Source organism: Falco punctatus, assembly GCF_963210335.1.
Source record: "Falco punctatus genome assembly, chromosome: 12".
Lineage (NCBI taxonomy): Eukaryota > Metazoa > Chordata > Aves > Falconiformes > Falconidae > Falco > Falco punctatus.
In genome coordinates, this window is record NC_137592.1 from 22,899,737 (window position 1) to 22,924,590 (window position 24,854).

A 24,854-nucleotide genomic window follows, 5' to 3' on the forward strand; every position below is an offset into this window, starting at 1 on the left:
GGCTGTCACAATTTAGCAATGGTAAGCACGAATGCATTTAGAAGCATTTACAAATATATTTTTAGATTTTCCAGAGCTATTTTTACAAGTGGAACATTCTTACTAATGACTGAGCTAAATCAGAGATGAAATGTTTAAAAAACCCCTTAAACTCTGGAAACAAGCCCTTCCTGTAGCAGAAAAGGTGAAGCTAAACTCCCCAGTATTTACACTAAACATACTGCCAGTATCATTGTTCTCTGTCCATCAGATGGTTCAGTTGGCACCTGTGGTTTAAAAGCACACCCTCTTTAAGGAGTCTGGGTTCAGGACAGGTAACTGAGAAAGTCTGCTGTTACAAAACTCTTCCAAACTGATCCAAAACAGCAGCGGAAAGCCACTGCTCTGACTGGATCTCCAACCATCAGCTGCGAGGTCTGCCAGGTCTGCTGTTAAAAGATGCAGGAAACAGTTTCTTCTTTCCAATGAGACATGGCATCAGGTGTCACTGTGGACAGCGTGAGCGTAGTCTTGGCTCTACCCCACCTTTGGGTAGCCAGCATCAGGAACGCCACTACGAGCAAAGCTTGCTGATCTTGTGAAGAAAATGAAATGTTGCCAGCACATAGAGCTGTCCTGACAAGGAATAAGGTCAACAGGTAATATCTGAAGCTTCTAGATTTTCTTGGGCACTTGAATCTCTCTAGCTTTTGGACAAAACTAACCTCACATTGTGCGAAAATAAGAGCACCTTTGTTCCTGGTGTGTCAAACAAGGAATCTAAGAGCACTGAATAAGATAACCTGACCAGAAAATTCAAGTGGAATGGAAATATTTCATTTCTCACCAAGGGAACAGCTACTTTGCTATCATCAGGGGGAGGTGGGGAAGGGGCTAAATTTCAGTAACAGCAGTGGCACCACAGGTTGCACCCGGGAAGTTAAGCGTGTGGTAGAAGTAAAGACTGAGTTGACAAAGCTGTCTCAGTAATGAAGCACTGTCTTCTAGCTGGAGGTTACCCATCTGCAGCTGTGAGGTGACAACAGATGTGGGACACTCCATATAGCTGACTGAGGGACAGCAACTTTCTTAAACCACTACACAAATGTGTATTTTGTCCCAAACCAGAATGTATTAGCATAAATGATAGTCCAGGAAAGAAGAAAGGATTTTTTAAAAAAAGGAGATGTAACTGCCAAAGACATACTGGCGTAACTAAGAAATCATGGAGACTACTAATTGTGGAGCTACTGATAGGCCATTCCTCAAAAGATACCACATAATTTTCAGAAATACAGCATTTCAGAAACATTTAAACTTCTTAAATGGTCCTTATTGGAGAAACAACTTTTGATTCTGTATTAAAATACTGAAGTTCACGGGTACCACCTTGAAGTACTAATTGCCTTTCACCATCTGTCCTAACCCTGAATTAAAGTTCTTTATTACCCCCTGCTTTTTCCTAAATCATAGTATTAGTTGCTGTTTCAACGACTCTTTAAATAAGCTCAGCACGATGAAGGTTGTTGGTAGTTCTCAGGCATGAGATTATTTGCATTTAAAAAGTGTATTAAAATATACTGCCAAGCTAGACACCCTTCACATTTCTGCAAAACTTGTACAGCAACCACGATGTTTTCCATCTTATTTATAGCTAGGAGTCTAGTTTATTTCAATAAGTGTGTATCAGTGTAGACACAAAAAAAGAACTTCCTCAGCAGCCGAAAACTTGCTTCAACAGCAGCACAGTACAAAAACTGGTATGACAAAGAAAGGTGACATAGTACTTGTCCGCATTATGGCACAAAGACAGCTGAGTCGGCTGGAAATAGCGTGGTACTTTCACGCAGCATTAAATGCAGCTATCGTCTGCGGTGGAGGCGATTACGGCTGGCTCCGATGTCGGGGCCTCTGCGCCGCAAGCACTGCCACAGTGCCAAGGCAAGGAGGTATGGCCATACACAGGCACGACCCAGCAGGAAGCTAATGCAAGAAAACCCCAACCCCACGCCATTCTCAACTGAGGGGAAGCCACGCATCGTACAGACTTCACAGCCAGGGTCTTTGCAATTTTTATCTCTCGGGCTTGGACAACAGAGCTGCAGCACGTGGGAGATCTTACTATTAGAGAAACTTGGAGACTAGCTGAGAAACACCAAGTCAGTACACTAAAGAAGTGACTGGTGTTAAGAAGAAAAGAAATAATCCCATAGCTCAACGTGCTGTGGGGAAATGGTGGGAGCTGAGAATAGCAGACAGTATGAAGTCTTGCTACACAGACCCCAAACCACGCAGCCCATTTCTGCTAGTGTAACTGCAGTGATGCCGGACTTACAGCCAATGCACATCACAAAACGACCCAAGCATAAAGCTAAAGCATTCTGAGAAGAGGAAACAAACCTTTCCAAGAAACTTGTAATAAAGGGCAGGTCTCCCAGTTATGCTTTTAGTTAGAGATGACTTGCACCTTCCAGCTTTTTTTTTTTTTTTTTTTTTTTTAGTGCTTACTGCTTTAACAGATGGGTTGAAAATCCCCCCCAAAATCCCAGTGCCATTCGACCTGGAAGAAATTAATTAGATATTCTCTTTCATCATTATGTTTCAGGGAGCAAACCCAGTTTTTCAGCACTTTCAAATGAATTTTGAGACTAATCTGTCAGGGTCAAAAAAATGATTCAATAGTTAGAAGGGCAAGTTCTTACATCTTTGTGTTCTAAAGAAACTGAAACTTAGTAGTTGTCCTTTTTTCTAGGGAAGTTACTTTTGACATCCTGAAGAAAATCAGGCCACAGTTTAGCCTGATTATGAACTTCAAAAAACCATGTAATTTATACTGTAAAATGAAGTTTGAAAAAACAACGTTTAGCTCATCATCAAAATTGAGCTTTACTGGATTAAACTGATCCTTCTCTGCCATTTCCATCAGCTAGCAAACCATATAAAAATGAAAACATAAGGCTGCTTGCTATGTCCTCTACACTCATCTGTTATTCCCGAGGTAGGATAAAAAATAATCCTGCAGTAAAATCACTATGAGAAGAGGAAAACACTAGATTCGAAAGACCACAAGGCAGACAGAGACAGGCTGTGACCAAGGCAAACAGCAGAAAGGACTGACCGGGCAACCAGAACAAAAAGCTCTGCAGTCTCCCCTGCTCCAGTTCGACTAGCACAGAAAACGTTGCTTTTTTGCCCACCGCTGTCATGCATCAATTCCTTGCTCTGGGCTACTCTAAAAGGGGAAAAGCATGTTTAAATCCCGACTGTCCTTTCACACAGTAGAGATGGCATCTGGTCACAGAATCACAGAATGATTGGGGTTGGAAGGGACCTCTGGAAATCATCTAGTCCAAGCCCCTGCTAAAGCAGGTTCTCCTAGAGCAGGTTGCACAGTCTTGCATCAAGGCAGGTTTTGAATGTCTCCAGAGCAGGAGTGATTCCCAGCCGCTCTGGGCAGCCTGTCCCAGTGCTCCGTCACCCTCAGTTTTTCCTCATATTGACATGGAACTTCCTGTGCTACAGTTTGTGCCCGTTGCCCCTTGTCCTGTCACAGGGCACCACTGAAAAGAGCCTGGCCCTGTCATCTTGACACTCACCCCCAAGATATTTGTAGCCATTGATAAGATCCCCTCTCAGTCTTCTCCAGGCTAAACAGGTCCAGCTCTCTCGGCCTTTCCTCATCAGCGAGATGCTCCAGCCCATTCATCACCTTCGTAGCCTTCCACTGCACCCTCTCCAGTAGCTCCCTGTCTCTCTTGAACTGGGGAGCCCGGCCCTGCACACAGCACTCCACATGCTGCCTCATCAGAGCAGAGCAGAGGGCAGGATCACCTCCCTCGACCTGCTGCCCACGCTCCTCCCAATGCACCCCAGGATCCCATTGGCCTTCCTGGCCACAGGGCACACTGCCGGCCCACGGGCAACTTGCTGCCCACCAGAACCCCCAGGTCCTTCTCTGCAGAGCTGCCTTCTGGCAAACAGGACAAACCTCAGCCACAGATTTAATCCTTGCCTACACTGTTAAGGACAAAGAGTACTTAATACCAAATTGTTATCAAAATCAAGAAATACTGAGGAACCACCTCAAATCTGTGACCTGCAGAACAAGTGCCAGCGTTCCCAGCTGCCAACCCCAGATACTCTAAGGGCTCTGTTACAGCAATGTTTTGGTCTCTTCATGGAAGATGAACTTAAATGTAGCAGTTCAGGTTTCCTGGTCAAGCTGTACAGCTATGCAGGTCTGCTGTATCATCCTCTGCCCAATGGATTGACCAGCTCCCAGGGAGCAACATGGGACAGAAACCTCCCAGGACACTTCAGCACAGTAAGAGGTAGCTCTGCATTCCCAAACAGAAGTGCCAGGGATGAGAGGAAGGAGGCTGACAGGGTAAGGATCAGCTAACTGGTCACGAAGTACAGCTGTTTGTAGCATGCGCTGTTTAACCAGCATAAAGGGGTTTGGTGTTTTTCCATAACTGCTCCCGATGAAGATGTGACACAGAAACAGGCTCAAGACATCATTGTGTTTTCAGACAAGTGAGGACAGTACCCAGGAGGCACACATGCAAAGCTCCTGAGAGACAGTTTTCCACTGGCCATACCTGTAATTTCAAAAATGAGCTCTAAGAAATTGATGTCAGCCCACTGGGCTTCAAATATCTGGCTTCCTGATCCCGGAGAAGGTTTAATACAGCGACAGCAGAGCTGTAGTGTTTTCTTTAACTCCAGAGAGAGAGTTGTTCCCTACTCTTCCCTGTCCACCACCCCCAGTTTCCCAGGCACATGCTCCATCTTCACAGGTCCTCAGTGGTACCAATAACTCTGTTCAAACCATCCATACATGATTTAAAGTTGGCAAAACCCTGAAGGTGCCCATCACGTTACAGCATTCTGCTAAAAAAATAACTCCTAAGAAGTCTAGTCAAGGGATCTGGGAAAAAAATAATCAGTTGCTCTAATGCCCTGAAGGGAATCCAACAGGAAAATTTCTGTATAAGCAACAGAACAGGATGATGCAACATGAGTGAAGTCATGTACATACGCTGTTGAGTCACTCTCTGCTAATCCTGCCATGGATAAATATATCCTTCGTGTAAAACAGAACAATATTCTTAAAGCCACACAAAAATATCTAAAAATAATTTTTATTGTCAAAAACACTGAAGGTGAAAATTCACCATATTCATTCCAAACTACAGCTCTAATTCCAGATACGTTAAAAGGTCTGTCTTAGCATATCATAGCTAGATGACACACTTAAGCTGGAAAAAAGGATACAAAATCAAGATGACTTTTTTGGTATAGAATTATTTTGGCTAGTTAAAGAGAAGAGCTGCAGAAGGACCTGACAATAGTTGCAGACAAAATTAAATACCAGTAAATGCAAGGCAATGAACACTGGGGAAGGAAAAAGCACCAGCAGCTATGCATACACCGCCACGGCCTCTAAGGTTAGCTATTTATTACTCTGGTAAGCGATCCCACAATCCCTGTGGGGAATTCAGGATGTCAGTCAACTCGCAACCTAGTTGTAGCATAACCAGGAAAGACACAGACAGAAGTAACAAGATAATCAGGGAAAGGCTTTTGCGTAAGGAGACACCAAATAGATGAAAGCTTGTTGGGCTGGGAGCTAAGGCAGGATATGAGAAAGCTCGTAAAATCACAGGCCAGGGAGAGCGCCACCGAGGAATGATTCATCCACTTCTGGCACAACATAGGAAACAGGCTGCACCCACTTAGGGCATCAGGTGGGGAATTTAAGACAAGCAAAACGGAACTGGTCCTGGCTGCCACTCTCAAGAACAGTTACACGTTGTGTCATGGGCAACTGTAGGGTTTAAGTATAAGCAGGTTAAAAATGGTATTAGTCAAGTTCATGAAGGCCAGGTCCATCAGCACCTACCAAAAGAACGATCCAGATGCAACACCTGCTCAGAACACATCGCAGCCACCGCATGTTTACGTGTGGAGGGACGGTGCACGGGCTGCCTTCCTGCACCTTTGCTGCTACTGCCCGCTGTCACAGCCAGAGTACTTTGTTAAATACATCTTTAAGAACTGCTAACCTGCATCCAACCAAAGCATTTACAGTCTAGAGGACTCATGCCTAAACTCGACATGTCGATTTAAGAATTACCAGGACTGGAAAGTTGGCCAAAGTGCCACTTAAAACCCTCTGTTTGCACTTCAGAGGTATTACATCCAGCACTCCGCCTTCGGAGACATGCCGCTGCGCTAGTTTCCATTTGGGGCATACTTCAAATGTTTTTAAAGGTCAGTCGTAACAACTAGAGGTTATTAAAAATAAAATAAATCTTAAGAAAGAAAAATCAAATTGAGAAGCTTGTCCTTGTCCAAACCAGTGATTTAGACCCTCTGGAAGAAAACAAACCTACACCCAACAATAAACAATTTCTAGTATTTTTTCTTAGAATTTTAGTACTAGAAGACTGTAATATTCAAGTTCAATACAAGGAAGGTTACATCATCTTTATGCTTGTGCTCAAAAATAGGTTTTGAATATACACATTTAGAATCAGGAAGTTAATTCAACTTAAGATAACCTTCTCTCTTTTTCAAAGTATTTTTAGAAATACTCTTCAGTAAAATTCTAAATACCTTCAACTTGCAATTATCCCAGATATCTGAGAGAGTACACTAAGGTGACCTGAATAAAGCACAACAGATATTATGGTATCTTACGTAAATTAGGGTGTAAGTATGTTCACCTTCAGAAAAACTTGAAGGCAGATTTCTATAAAAAGCACGGACAGATTTTAAACATGGCCGTGGAAAGGAACTCCAGTGAGCAGCCTGGAGTCTGCACCACACAACACTGACACAGCAGCAATGCTGGAGAAGGTCATTCCCAGTTAAACCAGATCCCCCCAGGGGATCCACACGCGGATATCTGAAAGCTTACTGTAAGAGTCTAAAAGCTCCCCAAAATCAGCAAAAGGGAATTAAGACAAAAATAATGCAATTTTGAGATAAAATGTGATCAACTTATTTGGTATAGGAAAAGTGTTAAAATATTTCTTGAAATTTCAGACATGCAATTAACTGCAAACCAAAAGCATAATGCAGCTTCTCTCTCCATTAGATTAGGTCTTGAGACAAAGAACTGCTGAGGAGGAAAGTTTTAATAGTAACCCATCCTAGGTGTCGATGAGAGTCAATTTCCAGAGTGTTGCTCTGCTCAACTATTAAGAGTATGCTTTGAGTCAAAAAGCTGACATTTCTTTGTCAGAAAGTTAAATACAATATATAACAATCTCTCAGGAAACCTGTTTATTTAATAACACAGTGATTTTTAATTTGCTGTCATTATTAAAAAAAACAACAATCAAGATCGGTTTGCCAGCACCTTAGCATTACAGTGGAAAGGAAGACCTAGCCATCAAATATATATCTCATTACTATATCCAGCCACAGGACACTAGCCAAAAACTTAAATGTGCTAAGATACGGCATGGTCTCCGAACTTTTGAAAAGACAGCTGTGTTTTGTTTAGATAATATGAGTTGCCCACCTGTGAGACACACACATAAAGACGACATTGCTACAGATTTTCCATATCCTAAAACTTGATGTTACTAATTTGTAAGTACTTGGGGTTTTAGTATTTGAGTTCAATCTAAGAGTAGAAGGTTTATTTCCTACCTGTAATGTACATGTGTCACTGTCGGTTGTCGGTAGCCAAGAATCCAAGTTTGGATGTCTATAGGTTCACCTTTGGGATACGCAATGGTTGTATCAATCACCCACTGGAGGCCTTTTGATTTGCTCTCTAGAAACAAAAAGAAACATGGTATTAAAAGTAATCAAAATGTCCAAGTCTTTTATTTGAGACTTACTCCATTTTTATATTACTTCATGAGGTATGAGGCACAAATAAAATTAGACAGCCAAAAATAAAATCCAGATTTCATTACAGAGCACAAAAATATTGTTACAAACTTCTGCTAGACCAGGATTTTATTTTCACAGTTATTTCTGTTGTTCTTACGTATTGTAGTACACAGAACAGAACAAGTTCACTCACTGGGTGTGAATATAGTCACAAAACATGTTGGCCCAAAAGTTAGGTGCTTTCCCTCCTCTACCAAAAGGAAGTTAAAAAATAAAAATCCAACTTTCTTGGTCTGGACTTTAAGCACATTTACAACTGGGCCTTTGTAAGAGCTTGCAGTTGCAGCTCACTGATGAAACAAGAGACATGCAGATCCCTCAAAGGTTCTTAAAAATCTGAGTTATGGGATAAAGAGTAAACACAACACTTTGTGCATTAAAGACAAGAAAGCAACAAACAGAAGATCGTCAGTTTTCACAACAGAGAGGAGATTTTATCCACAAGGTTCCAGTAAGATTGATACCAGTGCAAGTTCAAATGCTGCTCAGCACATTTAGAAACCGGGAAAAAAAGGATCAAAGGAGGTGAAAATATTTGCTGTGGAGATGATTCAGGAGAGTCAAACTTAAATCCAAACACAGGTTACTACCAGCAATGGTCAAGGTCAGACACAGCCAAGCCATGATCTCCCTCTAGTATGTCTTCAATTCACAGGTTTGCAGAGGGAGAGCAGCAGACCTGGAAAGCAACCAGGAAGCAGGGGCACGCTGCCAAGATGGCACTTTGAGTTTATCTTGTCAACTTTATTCTGTGGGAACTGGAGCTGCCTTGTATCTGAGGTCACGTTATGTTTGGACTAGTATAGTAAGATGCTTACTTAATGTCTAATATACTAGTATAGTGATATGCTTACATCATACCCAGCAGTATCTTAAAGCACTTAAAGGGTAGACTATTAAAAACAGCCACCTGTTGGCAGAAGCACGTAAGAGGTGTTAAGTTTTAGTACAAAGTACAAGACTCTCTGAGCCTGCAGCTGATATAGCTATGAAAGACGTACGACAGAGGTTGACAGAAACGCTGTCAGCATAAAGAAGGTGCACAGGGACAGACTGTCTTTCTCAACACGAGAACAGGCATATTCAAAATGAAGCCGAAAGGAAAAGTTTTCAGAGTAAACTGAGAGAAATAATTATTTGTAGAGAGGGGAATAGAACTGTGGGGAACCCCTTGCCAAAGGATGTCAAGGATGCCGAGAGTTGGGTTCAAGAGGAAACTGGACAAGTACATGGAAGAAATCCGTTGGAGGGTTAACTAAATGGGCAGCAGCCCCCATCTGGCTTGGGAAACCTACCACACTGGAAACAAGTCAGAAACTAGGAGAGCACGTGGGAGAAGTATGATGCCTGTTTGCTGTGTTCACACTCTTCCTCTAATACCCACTTGGGGCCACGGACAAGATGTTGGGCTAGACAGATGTTTGCTCTTGCCCAGAATCACCACTCAAATTTTACAGAAGAGCTACCCACACACGAAGAAATCTGCAACACACAGTCTGAGGCGCACTCTAAACCCCACTGTTATTAATTAGCACAAACCAGCACATACATGCAAGGACTGACTAGCAAGTTTCTACCTCCATTTCATTTAATTTGTGTTTAATTTAATTACGTGTGAGAAGACAATTACAGCAACACTATCACATAGATCTATCAATTATTTTAACAAGCAGCTAGTGTTTTCAGTAGTGGTGTCTACTCAACAGCGGAGTTGTACTGCTTTGTTACAAATGTATGCACACTACCTGAATAAGGCTAGACAGTATTTCCTAGTATGTAGGTAATGAGTTATTAGTAGCATGCAATATGCTATTCCAAAATTTGACCAAGAGCAAGCTACACGAGTTAAGCTGAAACATCCAGTGTCGCCTTCTGGAGATGCAGTATTTTAAAACCCTGACAAGAGACATAAAATAAGCACACGAGGTCCCATTAGAGGCTCCAGTCTTGCCAGCATCATGACAGAGTGCTTGTCAAGTCTCTTAAGAAAAGCACTAACTACAGAGTCCTCCATTTTAAAAGTAGCAATGTATTAGAGAAAAGCCAATAACAAATTAATAGCAGATCCACAGAAGTATTCATTTAGAAATGGATTTCTGAACAAAGCCATTCAATTTATTATTTTCCCAGATGTAAAGTAAGAATGGATAAAGTAAATTGTCCGAGTAAGCAACAGAGATCATTTTAATTGCAATTAAAAAGTGCCAGATGAATATGGGCACATTATCTTATTATTTACAGTAAAATCTTTTAAAATCATTTATTAAATATTTAGCTAGTATTTCAAACTGTTCTTTCAGTGGTTAATGGTTCAAACTTCATTACGGGAAGACTCCTGCAGTCCTCTTCTGTGCTGATGTCCTACATTCTGCTTTTGTGGAGCAGAGCTGCTGCATGGATTCCTCAGACCAGCTCCAAACTCACCTTGAGCCCCTCCAGGACAGGGTGGGAAGAAAAACTTGCCTCTGACAGCCACCAGAAACCCCAGATTAGGGGAAGAAAGGGAAAAAAAAAACCCACAAAAACCCACACAACAATTTTTCTGAAAGTAACAACAGCCTCCATAGACCCTCCTTTAGAGCAAGCAAGCAGGTCTTAGCACAACTCCCTCCATGTACAATTACCAAGACATGCTATCAAATCAGCCACAGGCATATTTCTGCATGCTCTGGTTTAAAATAAGCCTTACATAATCATCCAAGATCTCACACTGCCAAAAACCTCTGAGTCACCAAGGATTTCAGAAAATCAATTGTGAAATAAATCTTATAGTGCTTTCGGGGGGGTTATACCATGTTGCACCCTGCTCATGAGCATATTTATGTTAAAGACATGAAGCTCTAACAGATCCTGAAACTGAAAAAATACCAGACAACACAAACACAACACAAAGGGTAGGACCTCAGTCTCTCTGAGGACACTGCTTTTAGGCCTAAGCAGACCTTTGAACAAGAATAAACTCTATTTTTTAAATACACACTAACAGAAACTCGGAACAGAAAGATTGCTGCGTTAGTTATAACGGGGTGTGAATCAGGCCTGGCACATGTAGCTGAAAAAAAGGCAGTTGCATATACCTGTTCAAGAACTCCTCTTGCCAAGCTTGGCTTGGCCAATGCAGCCATGGGTGCTTCTGCTTGCCAAACCCTTTTTCTACCTACTTTCTACCTACCATTAGAAGACACCCCCATCCTTCATTCCTAGTACCTGCTGAAAGATTGAGCAGCCTGCCTGCTGGAGACTGCAGCAGAAGAAACTGTTCAGAGGCCAGATCTAAGCAGATCTCTTCGAGCACTAGGTTTTTTTTCTGTGGTATCAGTCTGCTTGCCACTTTCAGCGCAGGTGGAGGATTTTGATTCCGCAAATTGCCTCAAAATGTGAGCAGCCTGATTCTTTTTGAAATAGTACATAAATGTTCAAAACAGGCCTGCAGGCATCTGTCTACACAGCTGCATCCAAACTACGTAGTAACAATGTACCCTGGTATGCATGGTACATACTTGTGTTGTGAGTGTTAAGAGAAGACTGAACAATCACAGCTAACAGTAGCTTTCTGGCCTAGACAAAAAAATCAAAATAGAATTTAAACAGTTTCTTAACTTCTTGGTTGGTTGGGGATTTTTGTGTTTGGTTTGTTGTTGTTTGTTTTTTTTTTAAGTCACCAGCAGAGGCAAATTTTTGTAACTATTTTCTTCCTTGTTTTTGTTCTAGCTGTGGATTTGGTGATAGTTGCTTCTTATTTAGTTATGAAGCGACTTACATCAGTGTCTTCAAGGCATTCAGTGCTTTGTCACCCTCTGCTCTCCTCTCACAGCATATACCTGACTGTCTACAATCACAAATTTCTTGTGGTTCAGAGCTTCTCTTCATCCCCTCTCTCTTCTTCCCCGGGTTTACCCTCAACCAGTGCTAAAATCCAGATTTGACTATGCGCAGAACTCCTCAAACCCGCCAGCACACTGTCAGTGTTTACCACTGAGAAAAAGAGCAAGTTGCAAAGACAGGTTTCAGCAGGAAACCTCACCCCCAGCCGAGCTCTGGATGGTGCGATACTGCCAGATTGGATCTGGAGTGGAAAAGAATGCACCAGCCAGGCCTGACCCTGAGCACCACAGCTTCCACTTGAAAAAGAAAATACTTACTAGCATTCACTAGTATTCAGGTGTGGTTTCCTGAACACTTACATCACCCTGAATGCAGCCAGAAGAGGCTGTTGCCTCCCCCTGCACAGTAATGCATTCTTGTAACTTGCCCCTTGTTCTCTACTTATCCTTACGTGATCAACTGGACCATTGACCCTAAAATTAACTTTTTTTCTCAAAGATTAGCTCTCAGATGTAACATTTTATCATTCCCAGATTTCTCTGTAAGAAGTCACCTGGAACAAAACAAGAAGCCCCTTTTCCAGGATTAAAAAAAAAAAAAAAAAAAAAAAAAGGAGGCCTTCCCACATGTTATTCCAGTCACATTCCTCATATAACAGTGAATCAAAAAGTTTGATTTAAAAAAAATATCAATTATGAAGTCCAGTGTCCAGCTCTGCAGAAAAGAAAATTGAATTTTTCTGACAAAAAGCATCATAACTGAATGTACTGTGCTGCATTTGAAAGCAGGAAGATAAGATTTCAATATAGCTTTAAGCAAACTCATAAAAACCTCTGATCAGATGCCACATGGTAAAATAAAGCAGAATTAAAAAAAACATACTAGAGCAAGGTTGATCAAAAATAAGCTCTGGAAGGTTTATCTTTGGTGAACAATTGCTCCAAACTCCTGTGAATTGGCAGCTGTTTGGCATTTAGAACATTTTACTAGTTCTAAAACTCGCAAGATCAATTCTTACGAAGTGAAGGAACATTGTACTTGCAACTATGTCAGAGACTAAGTGTCCTGTTAAAAAAATTAACAAACCCGAACCCATAAAATACCCCCGCAGGCACGCACCACCCCCTCTCTTACAGGGTGAAGGTGATGATGGCTATGCATCAAGCATTTCTGTGCTGCCTGTATTTCTGTTCTGCACTAAAAACTTCTCCTCAAACGCAGGTGCTGAGGAGATGCTTGAGCCCAGAGGGATGCTTTCATCAGACACCAGAATTAACTTACACCACCTTTTCAGGCACAGACACCACTTTACTACATTGTGTGTACTTTCTAGCTTCAAAGGCACTCAAGCCATCAAAAGATAGTACTATCTTTCCTATGTGTTTTTCCATCCTATTTATTTAGAAATAAAATTGTAAGATTTCCTTAAATTAAACAAGTGTTTCAAAAGGCAGCAAAAGCAACAACTGTTTTAGTCATTTAACTTGGTATTTACCAGCAATAAGTTAAAGTTCACCCTGATGAAGGCTAGTACTTGGGACTTTAAATATGAAAGAAGGCTTGGAAAACTGTTAGGAGGGAGGAGGAAATTAAGACAATAGAGGCTGTTTGCCTTGGAAAAGCAACTGATACAGAACTGATCAGTTTAAGTACAAGAATAATTAAATATTATTGATCGTCTAGCTCAGGAACATTTGTTCTTCCTGTCACTTTACAGAGAAAGAATCAGGTAAGACAATGTGGAAAATTTATAACTAGTACAAAAATAAACTGAAAAGGGGATTGGTTATTAAGAATAGTAATATCGTAAATCAAGGCTAACGAAATTCTGGGGAGGCTACTGAACCCTTGCACTTCACAACATAAACCCACCTCTTAGGAAATGGACAACAGAAATCAGATTAGAGACCTTAGAGAAGGACAGATGATGTAGCATTTATCTGTTGCACAATTCTTGAACTATTGAAGGCCAAAACTTCAGTGACATTTGACGGACAGAAGCAAGCTGGGCTGGGGAGCTGACATGACGAGAGCACTGTAAGCAACTGGGCTAGTACCAAATTAGGGTGCAGAGTAATGGTATATTACAAATTAATCATCTTTCCTTCTTTCACCCAGTAGTATACACCGTTCCAGCTCAGGAAGTAGAATGCTATAAAATCTACAATGGTATAAAAGCTACAAGCATCATTTAAAATTAATTATTAATTAAAATTAAAATTAAAAAAGTACTAATACAGTGACAGTACTCAAGAACACTGCAACTGTTTATCATGACTCATTGTAACATAGCTAGCCAGGAAACTCAACAGGAAAGGGACACAGTTTTTGATGAGGAGGAATTAACTGTTAATCTACAAACCAATTTAAAACTGGGTGGGGGAGGGAGGTGAACTCCCATCATTATCAATAAAGCTCGATGATTAACAAAAAGATTGAGAGAATGATACATAATGGAGAAGAAAGATTATTATAGTAGGCTGAATAATTTGGTAACCCAGGACACCAGGAACGTTGCTAAATAAGATAGTATAAAGTACAAGAAGCAGTGCAGAGGAGAAACATTTTCAGTCAACCATGACGTTCACGTGTGATGCTACTGACAAAAACGCCATTTCTCAAGCAAAGGAGTACAGTAATGATGCGCAAAAGTCTATATGCAATCTCTAGGCAAGACACCAGGGAAACCTTTGCTGTATACACCACATCTAGTTCTAGCACCCACCGCTCAAATGGCCACCTCGAAGAGGACACAGACATGTTTGATTTCAGGTTGAGCCAGGGTTTTTCATGTGGTTTTAAAAAACTGGGACAGATAGAACAGGTAAAAAGCACAGGTGATCACTAACTTGCTTCTAATTTTATATTATAACCTTATCAATTTATACAATTATACTTCATTCAACTGAACATTCTTCAAAAATTTTCTGAAGTGGCAGTGGCAAGAGTACAGTAAAAGCATTTGGGAAGCAGAAGGTTAAAGGAAGAATCTTCTATACGAGATACTGATCAAGAATTACCTTTCATACATCTCTGAATGGGAAATTTTACCATGCTAGAAACAGTTTTGTAAGCTTAAAAGAAGAGAGGACTTAAACACTCTCAGCTTCATTATGCATCGATATTACTCTTTCCTAGCATATAAAATTTACTTTTACTTCCCTTCTTCATCCCTTTTATTATGTTTTCATGTCCATTACTCTCAAAGAATGATAGCTGAACCCACACATTTCTTTCCTATTTTTGCCCATTTATCTTTCCTTCTGTTTTTTTGAGTAGGGTGGACAGATGGGGCTCCACTGTATTTGTGAGACAATTCCGTTATTTTAGCACCCAGTTAGGTCAACCACTATCAAATGCTCACTTGTCCAGAGTCTGAATCATGCTGCTCAAAAAAAAGAGTCAGGTTTGATGTTCAGCTAAGGTGATAGCAATCTAGGAGTATGAAAACATAAAATTGGTATTTGACAAGTGCTTTTGGTCCCTTTACAGAACTAGGGGGACTGTAATTCATCTGGGTAACTTCTTGCTTTTCATACATTTTTGCCTTTGAGATAGGAAGAAATAGAAAAGGAACAGGCCAAATTTTTCCCCTTAAAAAACAACAAGGACTGGGGTATACTGTTTCTCTCTTCTAAACCTAAAATTTTCTAAGACAGAAAGGGCTTTCTTCAGCTTTTCACTTCTGAATGTAGCCTGGAATATTCTGATGCATTCCATGGCTTGATTTTCAGTTCATTTAAAATCTTCCCTCCACCCCTGCAAGAACATCGTCTCCATTAATTTCTTATGCTGACAAGATTAACTTCAAAACGAAACATCTGGAAGCGATTTCTGTATAAAGGTTCCTACTAACCTTGAAATTTGACCTTCAGACAGAAAAAACCTGAAGTCATCTGCATATGTGGCTTCATCAGCATGGACCTTTGTTCCAAACCGCTAAACAACTACAATAATTTGGCTATGGAAATACCAGCACCACCCATCAACAAGACACCACCACAAACCCCCAGTCATTGTTTCTATATGAAGTAACAGAAACCTACAACTAGGTTAAGATCTAAACCCGCTCTTGAACGTGCCAGGAAGTTAATTTTAAAATCAAGAGAGTAAAAGCATCAAGTCCAATAACTACAGGCATTATTTATATCCCAGCTACACCCTCCCTCTACAGCCCAGGTGTTCCAGAACAGTAATGCTACAGGAATATTCTTATTCCCTCATAACTCTAACATAAGGCAGCAAAAACAATCCTTCAAATCTAGCCACCAGCGACAGTTAACTCCAGCAACAGAGGGGACAGTTCTCATAAAAATCTGCAGAGAACAGAACAACTCAAACCCAATAGCAAATAGTTCAGGAAGAGGAATGAAGTATACAATACTGGATGCAAAGAAACTTCTACAGCCAGGAATAGAAATATGAATATATAGTTTGCATATTCCAGAAATACTTTTACTATATTTCCATACTACCATAAACGAGGACAAATCATCAGTCTTGCTGAAAGGAGCAGCCCACCTTCCTCACTCTGGGTGCTCTTCCAGTATCTTTATATTTACCCATCATGTGTGCCAAGCCAAGCTTTCACACAGCCACACCATAGATTAAATCAAATTAAAACTACGGTTTTCTTTTTTTTTCTTTTCTTTTTTCTTTTTTTGTCTCAACATCAGAAATAAAGTTAGTGGAACTAAAAGTAAACATGAAAACATTTATATAAATATGATGGTCCATTATGGATGTATTTGACATTTAAAGAGACCAAATCAACACAATATTTTTGCTTAACTCAAATCTCACACATTCAATTTGCTTTTTATCCACCAGAGTGAAGCAGTCTTTACCTTTTATCACAGCATCTCCACCTGCTGGAGTTCCATTTTCTTGCGGCGCTACAAGCGTTTTCAGAATTACTTGTGTTGCCCCAAGTCTCGGCAGGGTGACATGTTTAAGAAATGGCAAATTGTTTTTCTTGGCAAATGCCTGGCTTGTTTCTCTCCTTTTCCTAAGAAAGCCACCTTCTGGAAATAAAACAATCCATTTCCGATTGCGGCTCCTGTAATATTTTTCTAGATGCTCCTTGAGTAACACAAGCTGCTGGTCACGGTGTGCTCTTCCCTGTAAGGATAAAACATTACCTAAATAAAATGAGTGCTTAAAAGAGATAATATTAGACAGGTAAGTACTACATTTCTAAGATTTCTCTCTTTCCAGAGATAGAAATAAGCCCCTAAAACACCACAAAACAATGTTCTCCTCAGAGTACCTATGGTGGCCAAATTAACACCACTTTACAGAAAGGCTGAAAAAAGGTCCCTGAAATTGAGAACGAAGCTCCTGATTTGATGACTTCTCCACAAGAGTGACGTCCAGACTGTAAGTGGGAGCGTCACGTAACAGGAGGATGTATTTACAGGGATGTATTTACAGAATTCCCTAGTTGTTACTGGGTCCCAAGCTGAATTTGCTAAACTGCATTCTGCAAACACAGTCTAGGGGTCAAGCTATGATTTGGAGGTCTGCTTATCATCAGTAATTTCTGCAAGCCAAACAGTATCCTTGCTTATACTATTTTCTACGCAGCTCTCCCCCCACCTCCACCCCATACTAGCATTGCAGAGGTACCACAGACAGACCCCGAGACCAGGCCTGAGGGGGCTTACCACAGCAGAACCACAGATTTCACCCAAATCTGCAACGCTTGAATGACTCATTTCTCCTCTTTGATGTATTAGCGCAACTTCTTCACTTAAGACAGTAAGATATGTCCTTAATTACTGCAGAAGTATTTTTGATATTTTCAACCACAATCTTTTCTCTTCCGTCTCTGCACACTTGCAAGAGCAAGCTACACCAATTTTCACAGGAATTAATTTACATCAATTAGCATTTTTGAGTGCTCCAAAGTGACTTTGCCAAATCACTCAAAAGACACAGAAGTCCAAAATTTAAGATCTCCTCAGCAGAGGTGATTTTAATTCTCTGAAACATCAGCAAAACTGCCACAAACCTTCCACTGTTTGGTGGTTGGCTAGGTTTTTTGATTAGAGGAGGAAGAGGGAAAGAGTGGGGTTGAGTGGAAGACAACAAGAACCAGTATTTTATTGAAGATTAGTCTGGTGAAAGTTTCTCCTAGATTTAAGTCTCACAATGGCAACTACTTCCAACTTACCTCATGAAAGGGAAGGAAAAAGCTCTGCCTGCTCATATTAATGCAATTAAAGAGTAACATAAACGTTCCTCAGTTAAACCAGTCCCTTCTCACCACACCACAGGACTCCAGGATAGCACAGCAGTTAAGAAAAGAGCAGTGAATAATAAACTTTTCACACATTAGATATTAGAACTCTCCAAAACCTAAACAAACCTGATTAATATGACTGGTGAATAAATTTCAGTTTAGCAAATACCGTGAGGTTTAAGATGCTGCTGCAATACAGAAAAATCTACTGGACTAATGGGCAAGAGAGGAGTGTTTAAAAACAACCATGACTAGTAGAATACTGAGGAGTACTGGAAGATAAACCACAGTTAACATACTGATCAAAAAGAAGAGAAAGCACGTCATACAAAAGCAGAAGCAGCTCCTTAATATAACCAGTTCTTGAAGACCATGGCTAGCTGCTCACCATCACAGGGAAGGGGCTTGGCCCTCTTTCATTTAAAGGAAAGAAAAGAGATAGCAGCAGACTGCTGACAAATTCAGGATGCCATGCATTTCATGTCACCGATATGGCAAGGTACCAACAGTCTCTGTTTCCAGTAACATTTTCAATGGGAGAAAAGAAAATACTAGCCAACATCTAGCAGACTTCAGAGGCATTCCTAAAGCTATCGTTGGTGCTGCTCAGGAAAATTAGGCTAATGTACATTTTTAACAAATTGGATGTACTGTACCATGATCAAATTACATTATTTAACAGCGGAAAAAAAAAAGTATTTGCTCATCCAAATATTACCTAGGGCCTTTCTATAGTTAGGCAAAGGATCATTACTCACTCACCTTAAGTGTTTTTGCTACACCCAAAGGCTAACTAATAGCCAAGAAATATTTTATTTTCAATTGGTTTATATTTAGACTCATGATGACATTTTATTTGTGACATTGTGTATCTCAGCCGCTTTACAAAATGAAAAGCCTTAGGTTTTGCAGCTCAGTAAGGGTTTGATTTTGTAACTGGAATTGCAACATCACATTCAGAAAATTACAATTAACAAGTTCATACCCACATGTACCTCAGAATGCGTATCTTGTCAATTTTAACTACTGAAATAGACCTGTATTTCACGAAGTGCCAGACCTGTTCTTTTCCATACTTTCACAGTACATAGTTGTTTATCTCTAGAGATCTTTATTTTATTATCTAATTTTGCCTGAGGTTTTCTAACCATGCCTCTAGTCTTAGTGAGAAATCTCACTTTAGCTGTGATTAAATATTTCTTTATTTCGTTCTGAGTAAATTAGCTTCTCCTCCACTGTAAAGTGAAAATTCATTAATTCTCTCTGGCTGCCTATAAATTTGAAGTCCAGACAAATAAAAATAAGGAGAGGAAAGAAATGTGTATGCTGGATGCTGCAGTTCAAATATCTGGCAGCAGGTTCATGCTCATCACTGTACTTCTAGCGTGCAGTTTCATCAGCAACTACCAAACAACAACAAAAACCCAACACCCCACATTGGAAGAAATAACCTGAGGTTATTTATTTCCTTAACATTTGAGATGCTGAGCTCAACACATTCTTTCCCAATGCTCAAATAATAATAAACTGGTTCATTTCATGAATTTGTAAAACTGGTTCAAATAACAACTGATTCAAGAATCAGTTAATTACTACTTATGCAAGTCCATTAACACTTTAAACTGGTCTACTACCATGTCACCATCAAAAGGGATGGCCCTGCCTTTCCTTATCTGAAATTTTGACAATCAGAATAATGACTACCCAAACTCATCACACAGCTTCAAGGTCACTAAGGAAAGAAGAGAGATGCCAAGAATGGGCAGTCAGAAGTGAAGTGAGAGAAAGGGCTGCCCATGTACTTCACTTGTACCAGTCTCTCATAAAAGGCTCCCAACATAATTGGGTTCCATAAACATTTGTATCTAGGCAAATAATAAAATAAGCTTGGAAAAAAGCAGTTTCACAACAAAGCTCTAAAAATAAGCTTGGAAAAAAGCAGTTTCACAAAAAAGCTCTACCCAAACATACACATTACAGCATAGTTACTTCATCCTGCAAACCATCCAGGCGGTGGTAAGTCCCATAACACCACAATATTCCAAATATAAGGATAAAGCAAAGCACTACAACATGTTTCCATTTACCTGTCTTATAAAGAAGTCTCCATGGATTAGAGACACAATACCAAAGTTTGTATATTTAAAAATATGATCCATCAGCCACATCATCTGACGGACAACCTGAAAAGTTAAAAAAAAAAAAAGTTTAGTAAATACAAAGTGCAGAGAATTATGTATATACTGGTCCCATTCTTGTCACCCTCACAACAGCAATAAAACTAGCAAATAGATGAAATAAAGTCCTTTATGCCCCGAAGTATAAAGCAGCACAGGTGCCACACTTCTCCTTCAAGCGTAGGAATAAATAGCTGTCTTTTTGTAATATAATATATGGTTCTGCACTATTAGCCATATGCTGATTCCCGTGTCTTTTCACACAGGTAGCATAATGCTTCTTATTGACATACCACCGCAATTTTAAGCCAGTTGCAAATGAAAACCATTTTCAACATTCATTAAAGTACACAAGACAACAGAGGTCTGTATTTGAAATCTCCAACTGTTTTACGCCTCCTTAAATTTTTTTGCACTTGGTGATTTTGGGGATGAGATCATGTTGTTCTCGTGCTACTAATGTGCACATGCTCCATACATGCTCATTCTATCTATGAACAGCAGTGTTCACTGAGACCTATGCACAGCCCACATGCCGTTACTAATTTCTTTCATAGCAGAGCAGCCACGTGCATCCCTGAGTATTTCATTAAATCATGCTCCTTGGCCCAGCCCAGACGCAAGGTAAGAAGGCAAAAAATAGAGGTTGAGCCATTAGATTCACTTTGACCATCACTTCTTACAGGACAGTGAAGGCTGATAACTATACCTGTTCAGTCCATTGAGATTTAAAATGGAAGAATTACTCCAGAAGAGGTAAATAACAGAAGGGAAAAGCTTCTCCCACAAGGTCTTTCCTCTCTATAGGTCCTACATGTAGATTCTGAGAGGGGTAGGAACTGGCTCTCCAGAACTGGAAAAATCCAGTGCCTCTTACATGCTCTCAATCATACACCAGGCTACTTGCCTTTACTCTTCCCTATGTTATAAGGCCACACCAAGAATGATTCACAGTACTCTTCCATTTACCACTGTCAAAAAAGCATACAGAGAACCATGACATCTCTCTGGTAGCCAGATTTTTTTTTTTAATCTTTAACACGAACCTTCTGCTTGGCACCTTTCAGTTGTTTAAAATAACATAATTTGAGGCAAAGACAGAAGGAAAGCAGTCTAAGAAATAAAGATTTCCTCTAGAAAATACAACGTATTGTTGATGTCTTAGTTGATTACATCTACTGCTAAGGTGTACTCTATGCTTCTCTCCAAACACCAGAGGCTTGCACAGTAACTGAAATACTCAGAATCCTTGTCCATGCCTTCAATACTACTTCTAACAAAATACAGTGAAAGATGATGGCTTTTACCTGTTCTCACATCTTCATATGTTTATGTGGAATTCCCAGAAAGAAGCAGATCATATTTTATGCAAGAATTTATTTTGTAAAAGCAGCTCGATAATTTGCAATTTGTATTTAGAATTGCATGTATTAGTAAATCTTTCTTCCAAAAAAATCTAATTATCTCTTGGAATGCTCCAGCTACCTATTCTCCCTTTTGACCACAGAAGCTATAAATGAATCCTTGGTTATATACTTGGGAAAGATAATTGTCACATACCCTGTTTCTGTTACTCATCCTTAAACAACTGTAGCTGGAATATGTTGCAAGAACATACTGGCCAAAAACATTTAAGATCCTTTATTGCCTTAGACACATTACTGGTCTCCCAGCTAAGTCTGGATGTCACATTTAGAAACTAGCTATCCTTGCCTAAAAGCGCATTAAAAACATCTCAAATTTTGCAGTTTTTTTAATACTAGCGAACTTTCTATTTGAAGATCATGGATAATGCAAGGGCACCCACTTCTAGCATCTCTGAAAGTGGAAAAGGAAAACACATCTGAGAGATAAGGACAGCTCTCAAAGATATGAAAGGTTTTGCTTTGGAAACAAGCATCCGTTTCCTCTGTGACAGGCTAGTATCCTTTCCTGTCTGCCAGTGGTTCTTTTGGCAGATGCTACACATACAAACGAACAAAGGCACGCTAGGTATTTGTGAGTGATAAAAGAAAAATTAGTTCCTAGATATAATTCCCCACTTGAGACTAATACTGGTCAAATGGTTTCTCATACAGCTATCCCTGGGCCTGTGTTAAATAAAAGAGGGTCTTAAAGCAAAAATTCTTCTCTGCAGAGATTCACATTCTTTCCATTTCAGTAAAGTAGAAAGTCTTAGGGAGAGGGAAAAGAAAAAAGGTGTGCCCTAAGGACAAGAGTTAAAAAAAGCATCACTGAGAGGTGTTACTGCTCTCCAGGGCACTACAGTATCTTAAGTTCATGCCTACGCATCAGCCCAAAGATGACAGGCTGGTGTAGGGAACCATATCCTTTCATAAAAACACCACCAACATTCCATTGATGATGGTGTAGCCTGCAGCAGTACCTGTATGACTGTCAGCGTTCATCTACTACTTTGGCATTTTGACAATTATCGTTCTATTATATCAAGCAGAAGTTAAACCAACATGATCTATTTTACCAGAGGAGATAAGCAAGCTTAATAATCTGCCTCCTTGGGAAGAAAAGGTTTGTGTCTTTCGAGGAATGAACGTTGGTCCCTAGATGTTCTATGTCAGTCCTGGAGGAGGAACACTTGCCCAGGAATGCTAGTGCTTCTCTCCTCCCATACCGCTTTTTATTGTCTTTATTTAGATGACAGTACGTTTATTCTGGAAGATCACTGCTCTTCAGAGTCTTAAGTCCATCTCCCCATGTTTTAGGTGACACAGAGCTTCTAACTAGGATCCTTGGACTTCCTCAGTCTTTTTGAGGAGCGATGCAATTGTGTCAAAGATCAGTGCGGCACAGAAGTTATAACTAAGACAAAACATACAGGCAATTTGCTCCAAGTGTGAGCAAACTCCAGAGCTCAGTAATTACAAATCTGCCTATAAGCCTAGGCGGTGGTAAGAAATACAAAGAGAAAATATTTTTATGTATGAATTAATGAATATATACACACACTCTAACACATAATCAAAAAGAAGGAGTTCAAAGAATAGGACACAATTATCTTGTTTGCAATCAGAAGGCAAACGATTAATGGAGATTCACTCTGTTCCACCAAGGGCGGAGCAGAGGACACTGCAAGGTACTGGTGGCAGCTTTTCCATCTAGTCTCCTCAGGAATGCAACAACGTTTATCAGATGAGTCTCTTATCACTTGCATTTCAAGTAGGTTTTAAGCAAAGACATTCAGCAGCATTTTGAGCACATATTCATAGTTGTTTACAGACTGGAAGAGTATTTGGATGCTGTTTAAGGTTCTTTTTGGTTCATCCTTCCTGCTTAAATCCAGAATGTAGAAAAAGCTTTTAACAGTTTTATAAAAAAAAAAAAAAATCTAGGTGTCTCCTATTCACAGGCCCACTTTCATTTCACTCTACACAGATTTCATAACAAAGCAACCTGAATAGACTGACTTTCATCTTTCAAGCACCTCTAACTTAGCAATGAAACCTGGGAATGCATGTCTTGAAACTCGCACTCCAACAGCTGCAAGCTCTACTTTTTTGTCTCCACTGCACTCCTTCCTGGCACTGCTTTCTGCTCTAAATCAAAAACATTGCCACATTTATCCGTTCTAATCCAGTCAGAAAGCAGCAATAGCAGCATTTTAACCTATTTCTCTTTTTAAACACATAACCTTTGATGTTTATGAGATCTCAACTAAGTTACTTAGTTTCTTTTAACACTTACTTACACAAACAAATTGGAACTATTTCCTGAACTATATAAAAAGTGTAATTAGGTCACTTCTGATTCACCTGAAACCCTGCTCTGCGTGGCTTGCCTTAGGTAACATGTACTAGTCAAAACAATACCAGTCCAGTCCTTTCATAAAAATCAGAACTTCTACCAAGTTCCACTTCCCTAATAAGAGATTGTGTTTTTCCTATTCATGTAAGTGAACCTGAAAGACAAGAAATGTCTTAACACATGTGTTTGAGTTTACAGCTTAGTGAGATTAAGTTTGCTTAAAACAGATAGGCTATACTATCGTTTGTATGTAAGAATTTATAAAATACTAGAAAAAAAAAAATACCATCACAGTTCCTGACATGGCCCTTAGGAAATATTGTCAAGTTGCAACAACATTTCAATTATTCTACCTCACTACACAGAAAAATATAGAACTTCAAATCAAACACTTCCAATGTCTTAAATCAACATTCTTTAAAAAGCAGCATTAACCAGTAAGCGCTTGCAGATTACTCCTGTTTTCAGTCTGTACTGGCTTGCAAAAGCAAGCAGGAGAAATTTTGGACTGGCACAGGAAGGTGGTCTTCCTAGTTCTAACCTAGTTCTTCCAGAGGCCACCTTTGGTAAACTGTTTTACTACTTTGTATGCCCTTCTGTGTGAACTGGAAGCAAGCCTTTCACCTACATCATCATCTACATTCACCGCAACTTACTCTGTCTTGGCTGGAACTTTCTAGCTATGGAGTCAAACAGGATAAATACAGCTTAGCATACACCATGACATAGATGAGTCAAGGAAGCTCTATGGTATTTAAAACACCTGAGACATCAATATTTAAGATTATATGCGATACATATCCACAGAACCATGCCCTCACAGTCATATCTTTATCACAAGATTGTCCTATGCATAATTTTGATGAAGGGAATTAAAGAGTGTTTATTCTGTCATTCTGCTCGTTGGGGTACAGTACAGAATACCATATATATCCGACCTCCTCAATTCTAAA

At 39.9% G+C, this 24,854-nt stretch overlaps 1 protein-coding gene across 3 annotated transcripts in view; it reads right to left on the minus strand.

Annotated features, from left to right (window-relative positions):
- LPGAT1 (lysophosphatidylglycerol acyltransferase 1) overlaps positions 1-24,854 on the minus strand; it is a 67,717-nt gene that overhangs the window by 12,645 nt on the left and 30,218 nt on the right. For all 3 annotated transcript variants that reach the window (XM_080407978.1, XM_080407979.1, XM_080407980.1), the window contains 3 exons: positions 20,050-20,145; positions 16,566-16,839; positions 7,645-7,771 (listed from right to left, as the gene is read on the minus strand). In XM_080407978.1, the coding sequence (XP_080264104.1) occupies positions 7,645-7,771; positions 16,566-16,839; positions 20,050-20,145 (497 nt within the window). The remainder of the gene's footprint in view (positions 1-7,644; positions 7,772-16,565; positions 16,840-20,049; positions 20,146-24,854) is intronic.